Here is a 27,423-nt window from a genome sequence, read left to right on the forward strand (position 1 = left end):
CACATAATCATGATAAATTAATGTATTTTATAAAATGTGATAAAACTGGGCCTCCCCGGCACCATCTCGCGGCCCCCAGTTTGAAAACCACTGATTTATACCAACTACAGCAACACAGTTTATCTTTTATTTTTGTAGCAAAAATATGGCTATATCAATGGCTATCAATCTGCTAAAAACATAATTCCTACACTTTTACTATATTAAAATCACAAAAAAGATTGCCAACGCGGTTATTTGTAACAGTGAAACATAACAGAAACACACTAAATTCATATTTAATTGTATTTATAGTACACATTAAATGTTAATATAATTATAAATGATTTTCGAGGATACATCACTTGTATTACTTGCCAAACACAATGAAACACATAGCAGCATTGTGAAGCAGTGTGACTTTCTTATGAGGCATTTAGCTTCTCGCTGTTGCCCCCTAGTGTTACTCGTAATAGATAAAAAAAGATAAGTGTAAAGTAGATGGCCACCAGTAATAAAATATTAAACCATTAAATCTATATTATTCACACATTACACACAACTCATTAAAATTTAAAAATGTTACTAGTTATTATTAATGATAATCATTACCTACAGCAGAGTTCATAAAATATCACTGATGACTATATTCATGAAATGTCCGAAAATGTAAAGAGAAACAGTAATTTCATCGATTTACCAGCAGGTATCATTAAAATGAATGGGCTTTAGTGCTGCGTTTGGAATTATGGGTCACTACATGACACGCTGTTACTTCCGCATTCCATTCTTACAACGGACGTCTATGTGAGTGTCGTAACTCTCTTATTATACGACTCTGGGTTTTAGTTACCTTAGCACAATTACATTGAGTTGATCTGAATAAAAATGAGCTAAATTCACCAATGCTACAATTTTTTTATCACGGCACTGTTACTTAAATGTAGAAATATACAGTTATTATACTACAGCAACAGCACACATTAGCAAGCTAACCATAACTCATTTGAAACAGAAGCTAATATGGCGTTAACTTTTTCAATGTAAATGCTTTCAAACCAAGGCATTTACACTTCCAGTGTAATGCTGTCTGATTAAAACAACACTAATGTCAATGAGACTGTTCTCATCCTAAGCAAATGCTCTACTCATCTTCACAATGCAACATTTAAAAACCCAACAACAAAACATAAACTCTTTCAAATACTTATATAACAACATACTAAACATTAAAAAGTCCCACTTTTTTCATATATTAATTAAAAATGCATGAAATAACCCTTTATTTTGATATTTACTTTCATTATTCAATCTCATGCAAAGCATTCTGGGAACTGGAAGTCCCCGCCAGGTTTAAGCAATATTGCTTTAATACAACACAAATTATTCATGTAGTCCCAACTTCACATAGGTTGATTTAAAACACATGTGATACGCCTAGAAACCACTTAAATACCACTAAATATTTTTTCATTTAAACCAAAAATTATATTGTAATGGATAAATGAGCAAATTTTAATTGTTAAATTTAATTTGAGTCAGAATAATTTATTTTCAGTCTTCTTGCAAACAGACTCTAGCTTTAAAAAGTTAATCTGAGAGCGAGACTGAAGTTTAATTTACAGCCGGTAGCATACGTTGAGTTTCGGACAGCTGAACACACACTTGAAAATAGCTGTAGACCTGTTTATTAGGCTTATCTTGTGCAGAATCAAGTGATTTATTTTGGTCTCCAACATAGAGTCTGTGTGAGTTGTAAAATAAAACAGTAAAAGAAAAAATGTTTGAGTAGACTATATCAGAAAAGTAGCCCTGTTTTATCCATTGTGGTAGCCCTTGCTCACAAAAGTGTTGGGGACACATGCTTTATAAAGTAACATCAAATAATTGAGGTAACTACTATTCAATTCATAATTATAATTGGGAGATTAAATTCACAATGTTTTTGTGCAAAAATGTGTATCCAGTTTTGTCATAAGATATATTAGTAAAAAATCTGAAAAGGTTTTTGTCTATCTGATGTAAAACGCTTGAGTTAAAGTGGTGACTTCTCATACATCACTGCTGTGTTTAGTTCAGGTATGATGCTGTAGTCTATAAATATCTCTTTACTGTACCTTCACTGCTCATCTTTTATGCAGCTACTATAGTAACACCAGTGTCATCACGAACAACACACATTGTAGATTTATAGCTTAAATGTAGTGTAAGTGCTTTGGATAAGTGTCTGAATGTAAATGTCAGTATTCATTATTGTTCACACGTTACTACACATCACATAAGTGCTGTTGTATTGCTGCTAATGCACTGCTAATGTGAACACACACACATCACATTCTATCAAACAGTGTACATGTAGTAATACTATGGTTATTGTATGCGTGGTGTGGTTATCTGTAACAGTAATGTGTTCAGGGATTAGAGGAAGATCTCCTGAGTTAACACTCACTGACCCGAGACCAGATAAAGCACTACCCTTCTCACATCCACTGGCCTAATTCACAGACATTTATCTGTGCTGCCTGATAACGATATAAAATACAGTGATTATGTTTACAATATGTTGCCCCTGCTTGACCACCAGTGCCAGAGAGAGAGAGAGAGAGAGAGAGAGAGAGAGAGCAGGATAAAGATAAGGGTGAAATGACAGGGGGATGAATATAAGTTTGGATCAGGACCAGGTCTCTTTAGCCGCGGTTCCCTGTTGTCCAGACAGACAGGATGTTAGTTGTATAAATAGCCGGGGTTAAGGACACCTGGCCCAAGTCATCAGTGCTTAAGATGATCCTCTCACTGGACAAATTATGAGCTGGTGCCAAATAGACAGGAATAGCCAGACCTCAATGTTCACTTACCATTTAGGGATTGTGTTAGAGTTTGATACTTTTAGGCTAATTTTCAACAGAGTGCTGTTTTTATCACAGATAAAGTTCTGGAGAAACAGATATTTAACTAATTCACCGCCAGCCTTTTTGAGAAAAGTTGCCCACCTGCATTTTTGTGATTTTAACTAAATTTTCACAAAATACCTTGCAGGAAAAATTTTCTTCTATAAATATATAAACATACAAATTATATCAAATTAAAGAACACACCCTCTGCTTTCAAACAAACAATAAACAAACAAAAAACAAACAAAATGGGGAAAAAACCTTTCATTATAAATGTACTTTTTCTACTTAATTTAACCACTGAAATATCGATATTTCTCTTCAAAAATACAACATTTTGAGCAAAAAGCTTAAAAAATTGCGTTTTTGTAAAGGAATTTATGTTAGAGATCAGACTCAGAATGACTATCAAACATAAAGGCAGTTAAAATCAATCATTAAATCTTTTTAATTTCTGTTTTTGATAAATTCGTTCTGGTGCCATCTAGTGGATAATTACACTTTCACTTTGAAATTCGTCCAAGAAGGCATATTTATTAGTTAATTATGAACTCATAAATGACGAGATAACTCGTCAATGGCGGTGAATGAGTTAACATATTATGCAAAAAGTAAAAATGCGTAAATTCATTTTAATGATATACCTTTTTAATAACGTGTGATTAATGCAACGCATAATTTCTGTTTGACCCTTGGCCTAGCACGTTGTTGGATAAATTGAGACGCAGCCTTACTGTGGGTTCACACCAGCCGCGTTTGAGGGGTCAAATTCACGTCTACTGCGTCTAGTTTGATGCTTGAGTTTACTCGCTTCATTCGCGTTTGAAAGCCGCATGTAAAATTCTAGTCATCGAGACATTCATGTGGAAATTAGCATTATGGAAGAGGCTTCTGCGACTATGCTCGCTTCTTGTAATCATGTCATTACTAGAGCAAGCTCCTGATTGGTTAACGCGGCGCGTTTTTCCGCCAAAGTTCAATTTTTTCCACTTGCGCTTTTGCCGCGGCAACGCTTAATTTGGCCATTTGAGGCGCACTAAACGTCTCATTCGCGCCGCGAGACCTCCAGACACACGTCAACGCGTCTTTACATTGACTTAACATTGAAATCACTCATTCTTGACGCCTCTACCGCGGCTGGTCTGAACGCAGCATTAGACAGTAAATAGTTATCAAATGTCTAAATTTTATCTTTATTTGTACGTTTTCTGAGAGGTGTATTATTCAATTCAATTCAATTCAATTTTATTTATATAGCGCTTTTCACAATGGTTAATTGTTTCAAAGCAGCTTTACATTAATAGAAGCAGTAAAAGCACAGAAAAACGACAGATAGCACAACATAATACAAATTAGCATAAGCAGTCAAATTTGCTGCGGCTTTGACTCGACATTATAAGCGAGCGTATTAATAATGTAACGTCTAGAAGAGGAAGCTAAGTTAAGCCCAAGAAGGCTGCCTCCCCGGGGGTAAAAAAACCCCTAGGAGAAAAAACCCCCGGGCTGTTTAGCCGAGGAAATAAAAAAAAGTCCTAGGAGGGAAAAACCCTTGGGAGATATATATGTATATACACACATATAAACGGATAAAGAGATTAAGCGGAGATTATTATCCTAAATGCTTAATCTAATAAAAATGATGTGTGCCCATCTACTTGCGTTTCGGAGATTTTGGTTTCGGTTTTAAAACATGCAGGAATTAGAAAATAAAGTGCGGGACTTGCTTGTTGTTAAAAGAGTTATTTAGAGAGATAAAGTTCGACACCTGATTGATGTTTAAAGAGTTATTTAGAGAGATAAAGTTTGACAACTGATCAATGTTTAAAGTTTTATTAAAGGTATAGCGGAGGATTTTCTCAAATTTTAGAAAAGAACCGCCTTTCTCCACTTTTTAAAAAATGCAATTGCACAACACTCCTGATTGACAGCTAGGAGGACCAATAGTCTTGATGATCCACCCGGAAACAGAAAATCCTCCGCCATACCTTTAAGACCGACAAGACTCGAAAACTGACACGTCTGAAGCATGCACACAGACGCGCATGTGTGCATGTAAATGTTTGATTAACTATTAGGAAAAAATATCTGATGTGTAACACTATAATATTAGACCCTTCCATTACAGTAGATCTTAAAGCTGTCTGTGTCTCAATGTCAACCAAACAATAAAAGATAAAAGTTAAACATATATTGATATTGTTTTTGACTTTATGTTTGCCAAATCTAGGTATGGATTGTGGTGATTTTGCTTTTGATCCTTAAAAAAAATTTAACTGGATTTTTCTCAAAATAAAATAATAAACATGCATTTGCATTAAGTATCCATTTTTGTTCACATATGTTGATTAGAGTATTAAAAACTTGAAAGTGTTAAATTAAGATAAATATAGAATATATAAAAATGTGAGATTAGGTTGTGATTAATCACTAGTTAACTCATGACAATCGTGCGATTAATCTATATTACATTTTTTAATTGATTGACCTCCCTATAGCAATAAGCAATATGCATATCACAATATATGAATGATTTTAATACTTTAATACTGCCTGCATGTGCCTGACTGCATGTGTGTGTGTTTTGATGTGTGGAAAATGATTGATATAAATACAGTTCAAATTGATTTTTAAAAACTTTAAGCATTATCGTATTGCATATCATATATTGCATTATTTAGTTATTGCATATCTAATTTTTCTTCAATATCGTGCAGCCCTATAAGTCACAAGGTTTGTGAAAATTTCTTGAAGTCATGTTACACAACCTGTTCATGTTGGTATCTGCATAATCTGTCTGTTTTTACCAAATGATAAGGAATTTGCACCAAAATCTTCTCTGTTACATGCTTACATTAGTTGTATTTGTTTTGCCCGCCTGTCCAAGATCCTATAAAAACAAACCTGTCTCTTAGCTTCAGCTTACAATAAATACATTCTAGTTTAAAATATCCACAGGCATCATCAGTAAATGTGAATCTGTTTGTCTGACAGGTGCACTACTACAAACCGATCTCATAGGCCTAATCAGCGATCATGAGATTCATTCATGCTTTTTTGATAAATGGACTACGGACCCCCTAAAGTAGCCTTGGTCACCCCAGTTAAGAAATTCTAGTTCCACCACTGTATGTACCTAGATCATTTTCTAAAGAAGACATTGGAGCATTTGTACTGAATGAACATCTGAGGTATTTTAAAGACACTGTGAGATGTGTAAATCTGTGTTCGACTGTTTATCGGACTGTACTGACACTCACAAGCATTATCACATTTAATTATGAAGTCTTGGGTGACTGTCTGAATCCGCTGAGCGGCGTGGAAACGCAGTGATTATTTTCTCTTTGCTCTCATGCAGATAGTGCAGTGCAGATAAGCGCAGGATAGATGTGCGTGTTTATCATCCCGCTGCATGAGTTTCTTCAGGACAGATACAGGATCCACACAAACATAGACACACAGTAGATAAGATGAACGGGTGGGTGAAGCGAGCGGGCGTTGTGATAGTGTCTGCTCATCTTAATTTCCTTCACATTCTTATCGGTCACGCTTTGTTTTACTGAGACCCGTCGTGGTTCTGTATATTATCATCTTTATCATCTAGAGTCATTCGGCCGCTCACTATTTAAACTCCTTACATGAATTTGTCCCTTACCATGATTTACTGTGCTTATACTCACTGCTGTGATTGCTGATGTTGGAGTGATATCTGTCTTTTCATACAGTGTTCATCTTCAGTACAGATCATATCATCATGAATGATCAGAGAAAACTGGCTACAAAAATCTCACTGGTTGCAGTCATGTGGTGAAGAATGATTGAAAACGCTCCATATGCTTGTAGATATTACAGTTTATATAAAGACACTGTTTCACATTTTATTAAAAGTTGATGTGATTCAACCAACGTGATCTCATGAGAATACGTGCGTATTTTTACATAAAGTGTGGTTGTACCAGACATACACTTAGGTTTTTACACACTGAACTGTATAATATCGACATGTTGACAGGACTAATATGCTCATTACTTACATATTAACAGCTGTACACATGCACAGATTTGTACGTATTCCTATTCATAATTATTAAAATAGTCTTCTTACACATATTAAACGGATAGTTCACGCTAAAATTTTATTTATGTCATAATTTTCTCATCCTCATGTTGTTGTAAACCTGTATGAATAAATTTTTTTTATAAACACAAAAGAAGATATTTTGATAAATGATGGTAAGCACACAGCTGATTGTAACCATTGACTTCCATAGTAGGAAAAACAAATACGATGGAATTCAAAAGGTACGGTCAACTGTGTGCTTACAATCATTTATCAAAATATCTTCTTTTGTTTTCATCAGAAAATATTACAATACGCAATATTAAACAAGACTACACTTTAAAACCTTAAATGAATAACATTTCTGTAATCTTTTAACCATTTGGTAATATTTAGGTGTTTTCTCCTATGCAGTTTTCTCCTATGCAACAATAATTACATCAAAACTCAATATAAGTTCACAAAATAAATTGTATTAATTCACTGTAATCCACATCTAAAAATGCATAAGATTGCATGAAACAGATCGAAATTCAGCCCTTTATACAGTGATTTTAATCTCACTTCTCATCAGCGCCCGTAAAAGTCAAATCTCGAGTTAATAGTACACTACAGTAAATATACAGATTGTTACAAAACACCCAATAAAATATCCAAACAGGTAACTGCTTATACTGAGGGCTGAATATTTAATCAAATCATCAAATGTAATAATGATTTACATTATTAATTACAAAGGGCATCATCATCTTTCATATTACTGTGGTAACCACTACTGTTACCTTCAAAGGTCCTCACAATAAGCCAGGGGTGTCCAAAGTCGATCCTGCAGAGTTTAGCTAAAACTTCCCTCAACACACATGCCTCAAAGTATCCCCTGCTGAAAAAAACAATAAAAACCATTACAGAAAATTCTAAAGGTTTCCATTAAAATACCAATAGGAACCATTAGCTTTTACCATTAAAACCACTACACTGTATTGTGTTTTGGGCCATATTCCATTAGAACCAATACATACCATTAGAGACCAACAAAGACAAAAACACTGTATTGTGTTTTGGGCCATATTCCATTTGAACCAATACAATTCCCAATAAACCAATAAAACCAATAGAATTTCTTTGATGGGCTGGATCAGGTGTGTTTGCTTAGGGTTGGAATAAAACTCTGCAGAGACACTAGAGCGACAACCAATTAGAGCGAAACAGGGGAGTTCACGTCATCCGTCTCTCATCGGTTACTGGAGTGGACGTTCTCACTATGGCGTGCCCCTTACAGCATTGTTTCTGTCTCTTGTTCACACAGAATGCTTTCCGTGAATGTTATGGTAATGTTACTAGGGCCTCTTTACGGAAGCGATCCCAGAACATTTACAGCAGATGTGTCCAGACTTTTTTGTGTGGTGATCTACTTTTAAAATGATAAAGCCGACAAGATCCACCTGCTAAAACACAGTTAATTATTTGTATGACACTCTAAATGCTTATAGGACTACTGTATACAGCATATATCTCTACATTGAATTAAAAAAAATCCTTGAGTACATGTCGAGTACTCCTTAAAATAGCGGAGATGCGGTTTAGTGAAACAAACTAGAAAATGACAACAGTATCAGAAGCATACAAATCAGCGCTACGCTGCCTCTCTCTCTCTTTCTCTCTCTCTTTCTCTCTCTCTCTCTCTCTCTCTCTCTCTCTCTCTTGTTTGCTCGCTCACACACACACCATGCGCGTGGATCAACTCCTGCGTGAAGGCAAGAATGTGCATCCTGGTGAATTTTGGAAGTTAAAGACGACTGAGCTGCAGCGGCCTGGCATGAGATTTATAAAATATACATTTGAGAAGAAAGGCACAGCAACTCAAAATATACCTTATTATATGACCATAATGCCAATTTCGCGTGTGGAGCAGCAGTTAACTTATCTTTGCGGCATTGCCTTTGCGACTGGTTGATCGCGATCAACGTATTGGACACCCCTGATTTACAGGATGTGTTCACACAGAAGCCTCTCTGACAATTTTACAGAAATTTTACGGAAAAGTGTTGTGTGAATGGATTCATAGACTCTCTTACTTTACCAATTTAAATCACAATTAAAAACACATATCTGTTCAGATTAGCATATACTTCATAACCTGTTCCGTAACTCTCAATTTTTATTTTACTTCTTAGTTAATATATGTGGTCTGCATGGCCCAATGTTTTATTATTTGTTTTATTAGTGTAAATTGTTGGGTTTATAATATGTCTTTATTTGTTTTTATTCTGTAAGGCATCATTGGGTGCCTTAAAAGGCGCCAATAACAAATAAAATTTATACAAAATATGTACATTTGGCAGACACTTTTATCCAAAGGACTTACAGTGCATTACAAGCTATACATTTTTACATTTTACATCTTAAGCAACTTCACCACCCCACCTTGGTTTGCATGGTGTAGCAACATTTAAGAAAAAGTTTTACTCTTGCACTATACACTCTAAAAAACAAACGGTGCTATATAGCACCAAAACTGTTGCTTCAGATCGTAACCATGGAAGAACCATTTTTAGTGCCATATAGCACCGGTGAAGCACCTGTGTAGCACCTGTGTAGAACCATATAGGGGCCATATAGCACCACTATAGCACCACATATGGTTCTACAAAGCACTGTGTGGTTCTGCACAGGTGCTTCACTGGTGCTTCACCGGTGCTGTGTGGCACCAAAAATGGTTCTTCTATGATTACGAGCAAAGAACCACTTTTGGTGCCATATAGCACCGTTTGTTTTTAGAGTGTAGAAGGCCTGAGCTGTGTGTTTATTTTAAGTATTTTACCTGTTTGTATTTTTAAAATATGCTCTTTTTCTCTGTTTTGAATGATCTCAGGTGTGCTAACGGATACTTTGGTCGTCCCAACATTCCCGGTGGTTCGTGTCAGCCGTGTTTATGTAACGATAACCTGGATTCTAGCACAGCACTCAGTTGTGATTCAGTTACTGGAGCGTGTCTGCGCTGTCGTGAGGGATACGGAGGAGCGACCTGTGAAAGATGTGCTGATGGATACTTTGGAGATGCTCTTGTAGCCAAGAATTGCCAATGTAAGTTTTACTGGTTTTGTCACTGTAGCCCTTATAAGCTAACAAGAACCAATGAAAAATAAGTTGGGATATTCACATCTGCATAGATTTTGATCAAAAACACTGTTCCAGTTAAAAAAGGATATCATTACAAATCCCTAACAAAGAACAACATTTGTTTGTCATTGTAAGAGTATGTATGAAATGAAATTGTGTTTTATGGCAGATGTGTGCATGTGAGAGAGAGAGTTCGGGCGGTCGACCCTCAAGGACAATACAGACAGATTCTCCTCTAACCAGCCTCGTGTAACACCATCTGTGCTGCGTGTGTGTTCGTACAGACCATATAATAATTCATGCTGTTATAATTCATGCTGTTGCACTAAAGCCCTGCAGCGGTGTGTCGAGAGGTACACATGCATGTGTGCGTGTTGTTTTAATTTTAAGTAGGTTAGAGTCAGTCTCTTTCACTGTTTTTTTCTGCATCGTGTACTGATTAACATGCAAAAGGGTCATGGGACACTGAATAATCTCACTAATTTTTCATTTTATGTATTATACATGCTAGAGGCGAGTTTAAAACGTGTTTATGATAATCGTTTAGTTGAGACTCAAACATGACATTGAAACAATAAAGGTTTGATGTTAGTCCTCTATAAACATACACAAAACAGCTAAAAACTAACTGCATTAATATTAAAATTGTTTTTTTTTAACATGAACACCATCAGGTTTTGGTTGATCAGGCTGTTTTTCTTATTTAAAAGAAACACAGTCAGGCAGTAATTTATAGTTACTATGCACACGTAGGCAATTCAGTTTTCTCATATAAAAGACAAATCAAATCAATCAGGGCTGTGTTTCCCAAAAGCATCGTAAGGCTAAGTAGATTGTAAAAACATCTAACAAATCATCTAAGACGGGCCGTTTCCCAAAAGCATTGTAACTTAAGTAGCACTTAAAATCATCGTTGATCTACGAGTGCTCTGGAGTAATCGAAAATCCCTAAGTGCATCATAAGTGACAGAGTTACCAGGTGACCTGCAGGACAATCGGCATATTGCACCTAAACTTTACTCCTGTGCAATGACGATAATGTTTTTAAATGTATGTTAATTTATTGGATTCTTTGTTTACTGGTTTAATATAAAATTAAATACATAAAAAAATTAAAATCAACCATGTGCAACATCCATGATAATGTCCTCATGTGTCTCACAACCTTTCATCTATTTTAGTAAATTTAGAAGGCAATAATTGAAGAGAATAATTGCATCTGGCTAACACCAGACCAATCTCATAGAGAATGAGATGTGGTCTGGGAACCATATGCTCATTTTCTCTTATTTGAGGCGTGGTTTACAAATGCCCAGAGCCGTTTATTGGGCGCTACGAAAAGCTCATAGCCAATCGTTTCAATTATACCAGATGACGTATGTAGAGCGACATCTATTTAAACGTAAATGACTTTTATCGGTTTGTGTGCACGCAGCTAAACCGGTAGCTGTATACAGTAGATTGTATTGAAAAGCAACACATTTTATTGGCACTATGACAACCACAGTACAGGCATAATGACAATATGATATTAATAAATACCACTTACCATTTATAAGATAATTGTACTTCATCGCTGACGATGGTTAGAAGGGTTGGTCCTATAAAACTCATTGGCTATCATGTCTTTCCATATCGAAACATCCTTCTTGGATATAAAATTGTATAACGCCAAAAGTTGCTCTTTTTTAAACAAAATTGCATTCAAAACTACTTTGAACACTATCTAAGGCTGCATTGAAAAGTAACTTCGCGTCTGTTGCCGTGCTATAACAAATAACAAAACTGCTTCGGTGTGTTGCATAGACGTCGTCATTGGCTTGCTGCCCCCTCCCCGTTCTGTGATTGGTTCCCTATTTCAGGGGCAAAAAGGTCCATAGTTTCCATGCTAGACTTTAAGCGTGAATAATTTTTGCATGGGGAAAGGCTAGAAGAGACTAAAGATTTGCCCAGACATTGTATTATTAAAGGGGACTTAACATTAAAATCTGACTTTTCCATGTTTAAGTATAATTGGGTCCCCAGTGCTTCTATCAACCTAGAAAATGTGATAATGAACAACCCAGTAATTTAGTTTTGGTAATTCATTCCCTGCAAGCATGTGAAAAAAATAGATCATTGAAATTTGGCTCCCCTTGTGATGTCAGAAGGGGATCTTATTATAATAATACCACCCCTTAATCTGCATTATCCAACCACTGCACTGCCATTTAGTGTGGAGAGAAAGAGAGATAGAATAATTAACAATTCAATCATGCCGATCAGTGTTTGCATTTCATCAGTTCGTTTGCATTTAAAAGGACACCCAAAAACGGCACATTTCTGCTCACACCTACAACGTGGCAATTTTAACATGTTATAATAAATTATCAGTTCGGTATTTTGAGCTAAAACTTCACATGTGTTCTTCGGGGACACCAAAGATTTATTTGACATCTTAAAAACGTTTTGTGAAATGTTCCCTTTAAGCTCTTACTTAATTCATTCTCTGATTGCGAGGTTAATAATGACCAAAGGCTGTGCTTAATATGAAGCGTTTGGTTCCAAAACGCAATAAATAATTAAATAAATATATATAAAAACACAGTATATATATATATATAAAACAGCCACAAAATAAAAGGTTCTGACTTGAAGTTTCATGTCATATACAGTAGATTGTATTTATTGATTAACGCCAAATAATTACCTAATTGTAACATAAAAATAAAATAAAGATGGTTAAAACTGGCCAATCTGAAGTCAGGAGTGGACTTTAAATTTGAGCTCACACATTCAGCATGTTCATACTTTCCAGTACATACATATTAATCTATATATTTTACATTTTAATTTAATCTCTATAGTAAATGTCTTACCATATTTTAGCATTAGAGTGACATAATCATAAAAAATATTATTTTTCCCTTTAACTGCCCCCTTTGAACATGTAAGCGTAGGCGTATGCCTGGAATGCCTGTGCATAAATCTGGCCCTGTTTGTCTGGTTGTACATCCTTTGACAAAAGCAACAAATAGGCAGCATCTCCTTTAGGAAAATATATGATTAAGGCTTTATATTAAAAAAAAAAATTCTGGCTGTCTGCAATCAGAAAGAGCCAGTTGTTGAGAATCACTGGGCAAAAATCTGAAAGCAGAGAATGAAGTCAAGCCCAGATGACAATATTGACGTCAGGTTCCTCCACAATTTCTGCACTATTGAAGTTTTCCAATGTTCTTCCCATTTTTTACCATCAAAACATGTTTATATTTGATGAAAGAAGATTGTGCTGCTGTTCCAGGTGAAAATAAGACTTTCAATCTTTCTGTTTGGGTACAACAGCAGAACAATGTAATGGGACACAAAGCTCAGTGGGAGAATTACAGATGTTTGAATGACCTACATCTGAAAGAAACGCTTTTGTGCCCGGCATGCAGAATGAAGTCCCAATGAAACCCCTCAAAATTGTATGAAATCAGTTTGAAATATAAAAATGACAGTCAAAGCTGTTTGTCTGCTGCAGTGATTCCGATATACAATCTACAGTAACTGATTTTCAGTGTTTAGTCTAAAACAACAGTAATTTATTGTGAATGTTTACACTGGCTATGTTTACAATTTTGTCAATCCAACTGAATTTAATTTGATTGCAGGTTACGACAGTACAGTCTGATGCACCCTAAACATTGCAATATGATTCAAATGTTGGTTTACATGTATATTCTATATAACGTATATAATCTGAATATAACGTCTACGCAATGGCACAGCCACGGTTGCCAGATTCACGTATCAAAACCAGCCCAATGGACATTCAAAAGTAGCCCAAAAGCATCCCAATGACTTTTCACAGCCCAAATATTAATAACTAATGAACAAAATCCTTTCATCTTACCCGCAGAAAAAATCTACTTGCATAAATAGTTTAAAAGTAAAAAGCAGAAGACTTGGCAACGCAGCGCACAGCATCTCTCGTCGAGTTTACGCTTTATATCTGGATAAATGTACAAAGTCAAAGTTGAGTTGGAGAAAGTTGTTCTTAAGAAGTTTTCAGATATAGGTAAAGAAAACACAACTTTCAAAAGGCACAACGTGTTTTATTGCTTTATGTAATGTTATAGAAGACATGAATGCTTTACAATACTTTAATAATGCGTGTTTCCATTGCCTTGCTACTGTGTGTTTCTGTGACAAGAATCAAGTGATACGTAAGCATGAGGTAAATAAAAAGTCGTGTTTAAATAAATAAAGTCGTGAATTTAAGCACTATTCTTCTGCGCATGTGCACAAGGTATTTTTGCATCCGAAATACAATGCTTTACATGCACACTTTTCTCCTGATGATCGGATCACAGATCGGACTACACCACCCCTTTTAACAAGATTGCAACTGGTATCCAATCGACCTCAATCGTATTGATTAAGGTGTTCACATGGAGACTTTTCAATCTGGTTAAAGGTATCTAATTTTGAAAAATGCTAACAGTAGCCGACTAGCAATGAAATCATGATCCCACCCTCCATTCAAATCGCCATCCAAAGTCACGCCTCTTTCAAAACACATGAACAAGCACAGATCAGACGGTCACATCTCATGTCTCATTCACCAGTGAGAAAACTTTGCAGTACAAAGTGAATAACATTTCCAAAATAACCAACAAAAACAACGTGTTTACATCAGAATTAGTTAAAGCACACTTTCAGCTGTGCAGACGCAGTAACTATATCGTTACGTTAATCCGTAAACGAACACAAATTTCATATAAGCAACACAATGTTTCATCAAAGTAGAATATCTGAATCCATCTTAATACAAAAATATCGTGTACCTACCTTACAAAAAAAAACAGTGCAACGACCATTTCAGACCCTTTGCCTCCTGCAGCTGTTTGCATCTCGTGGTAAAGCAGTAAAGTTACCGATGTTCATTTGGGTCTTTGCTATTTGCTGATCCAGGCAGTTTTTGTTGTTGTTGTTTTTAAAGTTTTTGCTGTTGTTTTTTTTTTCGTTTTGTGGCTCCTGTGCAGGTTGTCCATTCAGCAGAAAAGTTTGTCATTCTCCCTCTGTTTACAGACGGGAGGTGAGGGCACGTGAACGCGCCGATGACGTATGGTGTCTGCGTAAACAAGCTGTGCGGTGGCATTCAAATTATGCTTACGTATGAGGGATAAAAACTACCCAGTCTCACAAATTTTTGTGATATAGTCACGTATTTTTTTGATTCCTTTTTCATGCTATTATCACGAAATTTCGTGTTTTTTCGTGATCGTATAACTAATTCCTGTTTTCGTGTGATTATCACATATTGGTTACTCAACTGCTTTTTCCTATTTTTAAACCATTGTCGCTTCGGTTTAGGGTTAGATTTGGTGCTTGCATTAGAATGTCACTTTATATATTGGTTTATACAATTTTTTCTGATTTATTTTTTTATATGTCGCCTGGCATTAGGGTTAGAGTTGGGTTTGGTTAGGGATGTCATTTTATGTAAATCTAACCCTAAACCGAAGCGACAATGCTAAGAAAATAGGACAAAACAGTTGAGTAAACAATACGTGATAATCACACGAAAACAGGAATTCGTTATACGATCACGAAAAAACACGAAATTTCGTGATAAAAGCACGAAAAAAGAATAAAAAAAATACGTGACTATATAACTAAATTTCATGAGACTGGGCTGGATAAAAAAAGGCCACATTCGTTCGGACCGAGATCTATGATTGGTTGAAATTTTTTTTGGTCCTATGCCTTTCACAGATGACAAACAAATACGTTTAAACAACTTAACATGGTGATTGCATCAGCATGTGAGGAGATTTTTAACCAGCATAACTAAAAATGTTTCTGGATCAAATCAAATACCCTGCCTTTAAGTCATCAAATAGATTACAAACTAATTATTTGGTTGCATGAAAACGTACCAACTGAATATTAAGGCAATAAAAATAAGTTTTTACTGTAAGCCAGATGTGCCTCTTTTGCCGGTAAAAAACTATTGTCGGGATTTACTAAAGACTTTGCTGCAAAGGCGTGGACCTTATTGCATATGCATTTGTAGAAGTTCAGATGTAAAATTTATGGCAGGAAATTATTTAAATGAATCACACAACAGGATTTACTAGGTTTGCACTCATCAGTTTACTGGTATTTGTGCATTATTTAACGCCTAAAAGCACGTCTTAAACTCTACGCTACTTTGCACTGCCCTTGATAGATTGGATTGGTCATTATAGAAATGAGTCAACCTTGTCAGTAAATAACCCGCAGAAATGTCCACTCACATCTGTGCTTTTTTGAATTTGTGCTTTCCCTCCAATTTGCCCTGTTTAGTAAAGCTGGCCCTTAAAAACAATCAGCATCTCAGCTCATCATCTTGACTTATCGCATTCATATTGTCTGTGTGTTTGTGTGTGTGTGTGTTACAGAGTGTTCGTGTCACATTAATGGATCGGTTTCCGAGGTCTGTCATCAGGAGACGGGTCAGTGCCAATGCCGACAACATGTTGTTGGACGTCAGTGTGATGAGTGTATGGTGGGTATTCTGTACACACATATAAACATATTTACATACTGTATACATCATCATATACCAACCATATAAACACATGTACATATCACACCCCAAAACATGACAATTAATGCCTATATACAGTCATATGCAAGGCAGTTGTTCTGTTCTAGAACCTATAGGCCTTGTTCGGTCTGCCGCCATGTTGGTTTTAGGCCGGGGCTGTGGGCGATGGACGTCCAGTGCACTTTGTTTTGTATCAGGATGCTGATAATTCAGCTATCAAAACACAGAAAATACATAATTTTACAAATTTCCACACAACAAAGAACCTCAGAAATCATGTTTTGTTAAAATGGGAAGGGACATATGACCTCATTTTGAGATAAGAGCAGTGCAATGTGTGCATAAAATCTGTTTTGTTATTAGCTTGTTAGCTAATCACTATGTTGTGCGCATACTTACTTTTCTTTAAACACTAATATAGTCCTATAACTAGGTGCTCTGGATGTCCATCCCTCGCAGGCTCGGTTTGAGGATCGACATGGTGGCAGACCGAATACGGCATATTTATCTATCTACCTAGACAGCATTTTTAGGCCTCATAGAAAAACTTATAGAGACAAAGTGCAATGCGTCATAACCTGAAGGCCACGCCCACCGGGGGGAAAACAATCCATCCATCTCCATTGACTTTGTATTGTGAGAAGTTGCCTTCTTGTCATTTCCGGCTTATAACAAAAAGCAGAATAATGCCCAAAAGCTGCTATGTGACAAGGTGTACAGCTAACAAGCTAAAAAACCCAGAAACACATTTTTATAAGCTGTTGACCCCAGAAAATGAGCGTTTAAAGACACAAAAGTGGATACAGGCAACTTTTCATAGTACTAATATTATTAAAACTACGTTTTTAAACGTTTTTGTTTCGTTTTTTGGGGTCGACAGCTTATAAAAACGTATTTCTGTGTTTTGGCTTGCTGGCTGTACATCTTGTCACACAGCAGCTTTTAGGCATTATTCTGTTTTTTTGTTATAAGCCGGGGGTGACAAGGAGGCAGCCTCCTGTAGTGGAGAATGGAGACGGTTGGATTAACCGCCCCCCCCATGGGCGTGGTTTTCGAACTAGCATAACAGCGCTCTGTCTCTATACCCATTTCTCCCAATGGTTGGCCACCATGCTTTTCTCAGTAAAAACATCTTTTTCTGTCTTTTATCTTAATTTCTCCTGTTTTCTACCCAAACCAAGAACTGTGGCACTAGACACTTTCAGGTAAAACTAAATCCCCCCCATGCATTTTTCTTTCTGGTTTGTCTTCCCATCATCCCATGTGTGTGCGTTTAGCCAAATTGTTGGTGGGACAGTGAGGTTCAGTTGTGTAAAGCGTGTCAGTGCAGTCCTCGGGGCTCAGTGTCTCAGCGCTGTGACTCTGAGGGACGCTGCATCTGTCGCGCCGGCTACTTGGGCCGCAGATGTGACCTCGTGCGCCCGCCTCACGCCCGCAGAGAGACCCGCCGACCCGTTCAACAGGTTCCCATCCTAAACATCCACAGATGGGAAAGCAGAGGGGGCTGCCCGCGAGGGGCGTATCGTCCCACTACTGCGGTAAATGTACAGCATGATGGTTGCTGAGGTTGTGCATGGGTGTGAAATCACAAACTCTTGCACGCATCATAATGTGTTGATTGACATATGGATGTGCAGTATATATTGCATACTGTCGATTGCATTGCTATAGTATGTATCCATATACTTTAGTGTCCTCCTTGTAAAATTTACCCTTGTGCCATTTTAACACTTTCTGTAAATCTGAGTAGGAAATTACAATGTTAACATTGTTTTATGTGAAAGCCAGCAGTTTGATTATATACAGTACTATACATTTACAGTAGTAGATCATCACAAGCACACTGTGTAGAGACATGTGTTTTAGGGACTATACTTTGATAAGACTATCTGTAATTCGCACTACAGGTAAAATTTTAATGAATGCAGGCTTTTAATGAACTTCTGGCAGACTTGATATACTATGAATCCCAGAAACGCTTTTGAAATGCTTTTAATTCATATATTTGACAGTAAGTCATGCATCTTTATATAATGAAAATGATATATTCGTGTATATCCATAACACTTTCCCATTTTCCATTTGTAAATATGGTAAAAGTACAGTACTGAGCAGTCATTTTACAGAAGCATGGAGGGAATATTTTGACGTGATGATGGCCGGTTCTTGAACACAAACAGCTGCTGTACACATCGTCTGAGATATTGAGCATAATGTGCACAGTTTGCTTTGGTTTAATTTCTAGATTTCTCTCTGTCCTGTCAGCCCGGATTGAGTTGAGCTGTTTTTTGCAGACAGCCTGACGCTCAAAGCTCATGTCACTGTCACACACTGTGCTTTTATGTTTATCAGTGTCTTTAAAAACAGAGTTTTGTTATATTGGTGGATGGCAGCACTTTTAAAAACACATTCTGTGTGTGTGTGTGTGTGTGTGTGTGTGTGTGTGTGTGTGTGTGTGTGTGTGTGTGTGTGTGCGCGCACACGCGTGCGTGTGTACCGTATTTGGCATTGCTGCTGGGCACTGACAGTGGATGCGGGGAAGGCATTGGTTACCACGGTGACAGCGCACCTGTTCCCCAGCAGACAGATGGCTGTCAATCACCCAACAGCAGTAGCTACAGACTCATCATCAACAGATAATAATTTTTGATCATTAAAATAAAATTACCATCAGCATCGGTTTACGTGAGAGAGTTACAGAAGAGTTTAAAGGAGCTGTAGAATAGCAAGTAACTGCAGGATGTTTTTTCTGGTTTGGTTTGTAATAACCGCATGTCTGTTGAGTGATGTGATTTGTCATGTGTTTATTAAAGCAACACTATGTCGTTTTTTTACCTTTAAATAATGTCTCTAAAATTATTTCAGTGATAGAACAACTTTTAACTGGACAAATTGTACTGTTGCTGCAACCTGAGCAGCCTCCTAGCTGCTACAAGCACACTCTGAAAGTGGCGGTGGAGGGTAGGAAACACAGCCCCGCTCCTCCCCCTGCCTGCAGAAGAGTGTCTGATACCAGGCACTGTTGCGCTTTTCAACCACATGGGGGAGCTGTAAGTCATTTTTACATGGAAACTACATAGTGTTGCTTTAACTTAGAAAAGGGATTTTTGAAACAATGCAGGATTTTTTTAATGTTCGCTTTCCTGTAGATCAAATTGTATAGCATGATGCCGGCAACGTGGTCATAGTTTGATTCTCAAGGAACGCGTGTACTGTAAGATGGTTTGGATGCATTTTTGAAGCATCAATGTAAAAGGCACTTTTGAAGAGTCGAAAAAGTAATAAGTATAACTTTTGTTTGTTTTGAATGAAAGTAGCTACTAAAACTTCATAAATTGTTTGACTTCCGGGTCAAACTAAATTAAACCTGAGAGTTGTCTCTGGTTATTTCAGGTAGGTCCAACCTATTGGTTGGAATTAATGATAAACTAGTTGACACATTTTTTGTAAAAAAATACGTCCTAATAATGTAGTGTTAAAGGTCATGTTCTCCCTGATCCCATTTTTGTAACTTTAGTTAGTGTGTAATGTTGCCGTGATGCTGCGTTTACACCAACCTCGTTTGAGGCGTCAAAATCCCGTCTACCGCGCCTAGTTTGCCGCTTGAATATTTTGAATGCATTCGCGCTTCTAGAGCAAAGTAGACGTGTGGAAAAAGCAAGCATTTGACGCGCGTCAAAGCTGAAATCAGCTTGTGGGAGGGGCAAGTGCTATGCGGTTGTCTGTTTGCAAAATGGCTGATGTTGATAGGGGGAAAATAAACGGCGCGGGTTGATAAACGTCACGTGACCCAATGTCCTCACTGACACTCTTCCAAGCGAGGTCCTTTTGATTCCTGTTTCTATAGAAATAAGAACTTGTGTCGTATAGCTCCGGGTGACTGCTTACGGACAATATCAAGCGTTCCTTCATGTTGAATGAGTGACTCGGGCGGGGCTGCCGCCACAGCAGCAAGCAGGCTCCTTTCAAATTTTTCAACTCGAGCATCAGCCGCAAATTCGCGTCAAACGCAAAATGCACCAAAAGCACAATTCGCGCGTACCCTGACAGACGCTCAAATCGCGCCATTTGTTCGGTTTGGACTACAGTCCTCTACTTTCCAATTGAATGACGTCACTATAAGAGTTTTTGACTAAACTCCGCCCACAGGAATACGTAATTCGCCAGCTAAGCTCAAACGGCTCTGCTAAGCTAAGCTGCTGTCGAATCACAACACACTAAACAAACTACACAATCAGAACTTACTACGTATTTCTGAAGAAGGAACTTCATAGAACAAGGAAGACATCAGCACGTTTTGAGGACAGTGAAAACAGCGCTCTACAGATAAGTCAATTGTGTGAAAAATAGCACGTTTTTTTCACGTGAAATATGAACACATGTTATATTGCGCACTGCACAAAAAACACTATCAAAGCTTCAAAAACACAGGAAGAACGGGACCTTTAATGTTAATATAGTGAAAGTTATGCAGCATTTAAAGGATTAGTCCATTTTCTTAAAAAAAATCCAGATAATTTACTCACCTCCATGTCATCCAAAATGTTGATGTCTTTCTTTGTTCAGTCGAGAAGAAATTATGTTTTTTGAGGAAAACATTTCAGGATTTTTCTCATTTTAATGGACTTTAATGGACACCAACACTTAACAGTTTAAAACTGCAGTTTCAAAGGGCTCTGAACGGTCCAAAACGAGGCATAAGAGTCTTATCCAACGATTGTCATTTTTGACAAGAAAAATAAAGAATATGCACTTTTAAACCACAACTTCTCGTCTATCTCCAGTCATGTGACATGCCAGCGCGACTTCACGCAATACGCCATTACGTCAAGAGGTCACGGATGATGTATGTGAAACTCCGCCCCAGTGTTTACAAGTGTGAAGAAAGAAGACCGTTCTGACGTTGTTTTATGTGGAATTATACTAATTAATGTCTTTGTGTCAGTTTATTGTTTAAAACGGTCCGCAAATGTGCGTTTCATATATGTAGCACGTGACCTTTCCACGGCATTACGCAATTATATGAGGTCGCGCTGCCGCATCACAGGACCGAAGATAGACGAGAAGTTGTGGTTTAAAAGTGCATATTTTTTATTTTTCTTGTCAAAAATGACAATCGTTTTGCTAGATAAGACCCTTATGCCTTGTTTGGGATTGTTTAGAGTCCTTTGAAACTGTTACGTGTTGGGGTCCATTAAAGTCCATTAAAATGAGAAAAATCCTAGAAGGTTTTCCTTAAAAAAACATAATTTCTTCTCGACTGAACCAAGAAATATATCAACATTTTGGATGACATGGTGGTGAGTAAATTATCTGGATTTTCCTTTAATTATTCTCTCTGTCAAAAAAATGTATAAAAAAAAAGATTTTGTGCCTTTATTGCTTAAAAAGACCAATTTGTGTTCCATTCATGGAAAATGCCACCCAGCTGTGTAACTATAAAAACGACAATAACCCTATTACCGGCATGACATTTAAACACTTTCTCACTTCATGTCTGTCTCACTGAATCTTGTTGTTCTTGTTCTCATCTACAGTCGGGCAGACACATGCAGGGTAACCAGGGCTGCGTCCCGTGCCACTGTAACTCATTCGGATCAAAGTCCTTTGACTGTGATGAGAGCGGTCAGTGTCGCTGTCAGCCCGGTGTCTCTGGACAGAAGTGTGACCGCTGCGCTCCAGGACATTTCAGCTTCCAGGAGGGAGGCTGTACACGTAAGAGTATTAACATCTGACCCTTGACCTCTGACCCTATGCTTCTATATTTCACATCTTCTAGACAGCATTGAGATTAAATAGAGACCTTTTTTTCATAGAAAGGTGTGGAGTGTGATATGTAAAGCAACACATAATAAAGGTCTCTTAGGTTTGTTGTAAACCACCGGGACAGTTTTACGGTGGCTGTGGTGGTTTTTATAGCTGTGGCTTTGTGTAGGCCTGACCCCTCCACATTAATCATGAAATATTGGTTTGAATGTGAACACACAGATGCCGCCCCAAAACTCTAATTGTAAAATTCTAGTTTTTTGTACAATATATTGTCATTGATGTTTTAATAGTATTGCCAGAAATGTTTGCAAAACCTTTTTTGGAGACCACTGGTTTAGTGTCATGTTTAACACTGATGTTACTGCTTAAATGGCACAAGAAGGACAGGCTGTGACTCTTTCTCTCTCTCTATCTCTCTCACCATGCCAATGTACCCATGTGGGAAACAACTGTGATGCTAACACAGGTCAGTGTATCTGTCCGCCCAACACTATAGGAGAGAGATGTGATAGATGTGCACCCAACCACTGGGGTCATGACATCACCACCGGCTGTAAGGTAACACTCATCTGTTCTCATAATGTCTGTCTGTCATCCGTATGTCTTTATCTGCTGAAGTTGAATTCATACTGTAAAGTCATGTTGGGCTTAAAGTGTTGAGCTGTTGAAATCTTCAGTCTGTCTTGTTTAATATATCTGACAAAAACATTTTTAAAACCCTGATGAGCTGTCTCGCTGTCTACTGCATACATAGGCAGCTTTCATGAGACGTCATTCTGACCAGAATGATTCATAAACATCATAAGTGAATGACGCTTTACATGAACAGCTGCTATTAGCATCTGTTAGCATTCATCTTAACAGTGCAGGACCAACTATCAGAGTCTAATGTTAGCCTGATAATAACTCAGGATGGCATCAAATATGGGGGGGGGGTGCATTTTACTTACTTGGGGGGGCTCCACAATATACCCTACTGTGACTGATTTCCTGCTCATTTTCATTTGTTTATTCATTTATTTATTATCGTAAGCAAATGATTTCAGTGCGCAAATGAAAAACGGCGCTTGCAGCAACAAAATACAGTTAGGTTTGTAGACAGAGTAAATTTTGTGCGTCTCACATCAAATGCCCAAGAGATGGCAGCCCTAGAAAAATCACAAAAAAGTTCAAATTATAAAATAAAAAATGCTCTTTGGGGGCCCGCTGGTGGCCACAGGACCCTAACAGTACATTCACACGGGGCGCAAGCTTTAACGCTTCCCATTCACTTTTAATGGAAACTGAACTGAATTCTGGATCCGTCTGCGCCACGTCACTGCCGTTGTTCGCGGCAGACGTTGAAAATTTCGTAACTTTTCAAGTGTCAATGTGTGCGTGAGCCAATCAGATCGCCTTATGCAAATAACCTAGTGAGAGTCAGCCAATAACATTTATGGAATACCGGAGCATGTGTAGGGGCCATTGTGATTGGCTGTTGGCCACGCTTCAGACAAGCCTTCCGCTAAGCGTTAACGCTTCTGTCCTGTGTGAAGTACCGTAAGCAGCTGCTTATGCCTTAGGCCGGCTCTGTGTTTTAATTGGATCGAGTGTTCAGTCATTGTAATTGATAATATTTTGCTGTCTTTTTCTTCAGGCATGCGGCTGTAACGCACTGGGTTCTACAACGCAGCAGTGTAACATCAACACGGGCTGTTGCGCGTGTCGTGATCAGTTTATGGGTGAGAAATGTGACGAGTGTAAACTGGGTTACAGAGATTTCCCACAATGCATTTCCTGCCAGTGCACGGCGGCCGGCTCATCTGTGGAGACCTGCGATGCAGTCAGCGGCCTCTGCGCATGCGCAGACAGAAGTGGACAGTGCTCCTGTAAGGTAAAAATATAGTATATGTAAGGTATAAAGTATAGTTCCTATATTAAAACCACAAGTATCATCATTGAAACATCCAAAATGTTGAACCTTTAAATGATTTTGTTGTAAATATCCACGATGTTGGTTTCCTTAAAGTAGTAGTTAATGTCACTTTTGGTTTCTTGTACGAATTTTCTTAGGAAGTTTGCCATTCAGTGCATATTCGGATATGCATATGTTTTTACAAGTATTGCATGTACCATGACAGTTTATGTGGCAAGACATTTTGGAGAGTTTAAAAGCATAAAATAAGCAGATCAAAATTTAACTCCATATGAGACAAACTCCACATTTCACTTAAGGTCATCAGGATTGGACGTAACACCACTACTGTATCATATCATCAGGTATAACATGAAAAATAGTTTTCAGAAACATACCGGTAGCCTAATTTAAACACAATGATTTAGGCATCTTTACTAACAAAATCCATGTAGGTTAAGTATTGCAATAAAACTATGAGCTTCCCATTTCTGTTTTTAAAATCTTTCCCGTCACACATGCTGTTTTTGTTTGGAAATCGTGAACACTGCTGTTTACATCTGACAGCTCTGAGGACGTCTGTCTCTTCCAATGCTAATGCTAATGTGTGTGCAGGCTAATGTGGATGGTGTGAGGTGTAATCGTTGTAAGGTGGGATCGTTCGGTCTCAGTCACAGGAATCCACTGGGCTGCAGTCAATGTTACTGCTTTGGTTTGAGCAGCTCATGTACTGAAGCTACAGGACTCATACGAATGTGGGTGAGTAAACACATAAAGACACAAGCATACACACACACACACACTCCTGTTGGCGTACTGTATGTAAGGAGTTTTCTACAGAGCACATAATTTTTTTTAATCACCGATAAGATTCAGTGTTATTGCTGTGCCGCCATATTTAAACTTACAGCGCTGATTTGTATGTTTACACAATAATCCACATTTTGTTTGTGACAAATTGTTCACAAAATAAGCTCAACATATGAATCAATTTCACTCATAAAACATCACTTTTCACTTCAGAAAGCAACCTTGAAAAAGTAAAGTAAGGGATTACTCTTATTTTTCCAGTAATTTAATCACAGTTACTTCTGATGTAATTGAACTAAATATTGTGTATTGGTGCTTTTCCAATGCATAGTACCCCACGATTTGGTTTAGGTCGGGTCGGGTCAGCTTACTTTTGGGGGCTTTTTCACTGGGTGCAGTACGTAGTACCGATCCTTTTTTAAGTACCGTATTTTCCGGACTATTAGTTGCGTTTTTTTCATAGTTTGGCTGGTCCTGCGACTTATAGTCAGGTGTGACTTATATGTAAAAATGAATTCATACTGACTAACATTAACCAAGAGAAAACATTACCGTCTACAGCCGCGAAAGGGCGCTATATGCTTTTCCTCCATTTTCATGATTTAGTGAAGTTGAATGAGTTTGGGAGTTTGGTGAACATGATTCTCATTTGCTTGTTATGTTAATTTAGTCTTTACAGCCTCCCAGTTATGTTCTGTATGCTATTGTTTATGTTAGCTGAATAACTGTTAATGTGTTACGTTTACCTCTTCAGCCTGTTGTTCTGTGTGCTATTGTTTAGTTGAATAACTTGCCTTTCCAGATTAAATGTCTGTTATTGGGCTTGGATTTTGTGAAATAATTTTCTAAATAAATGCGACTTATATATGTCTGACTTATATATGGCTGCAAATTTGCGACGCTCACGTTCGCATATGCTTAAATGCAACTTAAATCAGGCTCAGCGGAGCGCGTCGACTGACGCCACCGGTGTTTGTACAAAAACTGTCATATGAGACATACAGTTGTGTTCAAAATTATTTATAACCCCCCAATGCTGTTAAGGGTTTTAGGGAATTTAGTGTACATTTGTAATTGTATTCAGAATGAAATCCTACAATGACTTCTTAAAGAACCATATGCAACTAAAATGACATCAATTGGTTTTGTAATATAGTAGTAAATGTTTATTTTGTGAATTCTTCATTGACACAATTATTCAACCCCTTAAAGAACTACCACTCTGAAGAACAGAGGTTCATTGAAGTGTTTTCAATCAGGTATTGAAAACACCTATGGATGTCAGGGAACAGCAATAAAGCCTAATAAGCACCAATTAGGCAGCTTTAAAATGACTGTGATACTCAACTCCTTCTAAACATTTACTGGTGTGGTTACAAACATGGTGAAGTCAAAAGAATGGTCCAGGAAGACAAGAGAAGAGGTGATTAATCTTCACAGGAAGGGCAATGGCTATAAGAAGATTGCAAAGATGTTAAACATACCAAGAGACACCATAGGAAGCATCATTCGCAAATTCAAGGCAAAGGGCACTGTTGAAACGCTTCCTGGTCGTGGCAGAAAAAAGATGCTAACTGCGACTGCTGTTAGTTTTGGGATAGTGTTCTGTGGACTGATGAAACAAAATTAGAACTGTTTGGGCCCATGGATCAACGCTATGTTTGGAGGAGGAAAAACAAGGCCTATGAAGAAAAGAACACCTTGCCTACTGTGAAGCATGGTGGGGGGTCAATCATGCTTTGGGGCTGTTTTGCTTCTGCAGGTACAGGGAAACTTCAGCGTGTGCAAGGTACCATGAATTCTCTTCAGTACCAGGAGATATTGGATGACAATGTGTTGCAGTCCGTCACAAACCTGAGGCTTGGGAGACGTTGGACCTTTCAACAGGACAATGATCCCAAGCATACCTCCAAATCCACTAGAGCATGGTTGCAGAAAAAAGGCTGAAACATTTTGAAGTGGCCATCGCAGTCACCAGACTTAAATCCGATTGAGAACCGCTGGTGGGACTTAAAGAAAGCAGTTGCAGTGCGCAAGCCTAAGAATGTGACTGAAGTGGAGGCTTTTGCCCATGATGAATGGGCGAAGATACCCGTAGATCGCTGCAAGACACTTGTGTCAAGCTATGCTTCACGTTTAAAAGCTGTTTTAACTGTAAAAGGATGTTGTACTAAGTACTAAGATTGAATGTCACTTGGGGGTTGAATAAAACTGATAATGATGTGAGCACAGAAAAGACATTTGTGGTTATTTCATTATAAATGTTATGTTATATTTGTCTGACCTACACATGCCTCTTTGATGTAATTGTAAGCAGGATGACTGAATGATCAAAATCAATGTCAAA

The 27,423-nt window shown here is 37.7% G+C and overlaps 1 protein-coding gene across 1 annotated transcript in view; it reads left to right on the forward strand.

Moving 5' to 3' along the window:
- The window catches only part of lama2 (laminin, alpha 2), a 238,298-nt gene that overhangs the window by 133,857 nt on the left and 77,018 nt on the right, over positions 1 to 27,423 (forward strand). The window contains 7 exon segments of the mRNA XM_073855781.1: positions 9,800 to 10,011; positions 16,455 to 16,561; positions 17,881 to 18,141; positions 22,141 to 22,315; positions 22,791 to 22,930; positions 24,009 to 24,245; positions 24,882 to 25,025. Of these exon segments, the coding sequence (XP_073711882.1) occupies positions 9,800 to 10,011; positions 16,455 to 16,561; positions 17,881 to 18,141; positions 22,141 to 22,315; positions 22,791 to 22,930; positions 24,009 to 24,245; positions 24,882 to 25,025 (1,276 nt within the window).

This window comes from Misgurnus anguillicaudatus, chromosome 18 (genome assembly GCF_027580225.2).
Source record: "Misgurnus anguillicaudatus chromosome 18, ASM2758022v2, whole genome shotgun sequence".
Classification (NCBI taxonomy): domain Eukaryota; kingdom Metazoa; phylum Chordata; class Actinopteri; order Cypriniformes; family Cobitidae; genus Misgurnus; species Misgurnus anguillicaudatus.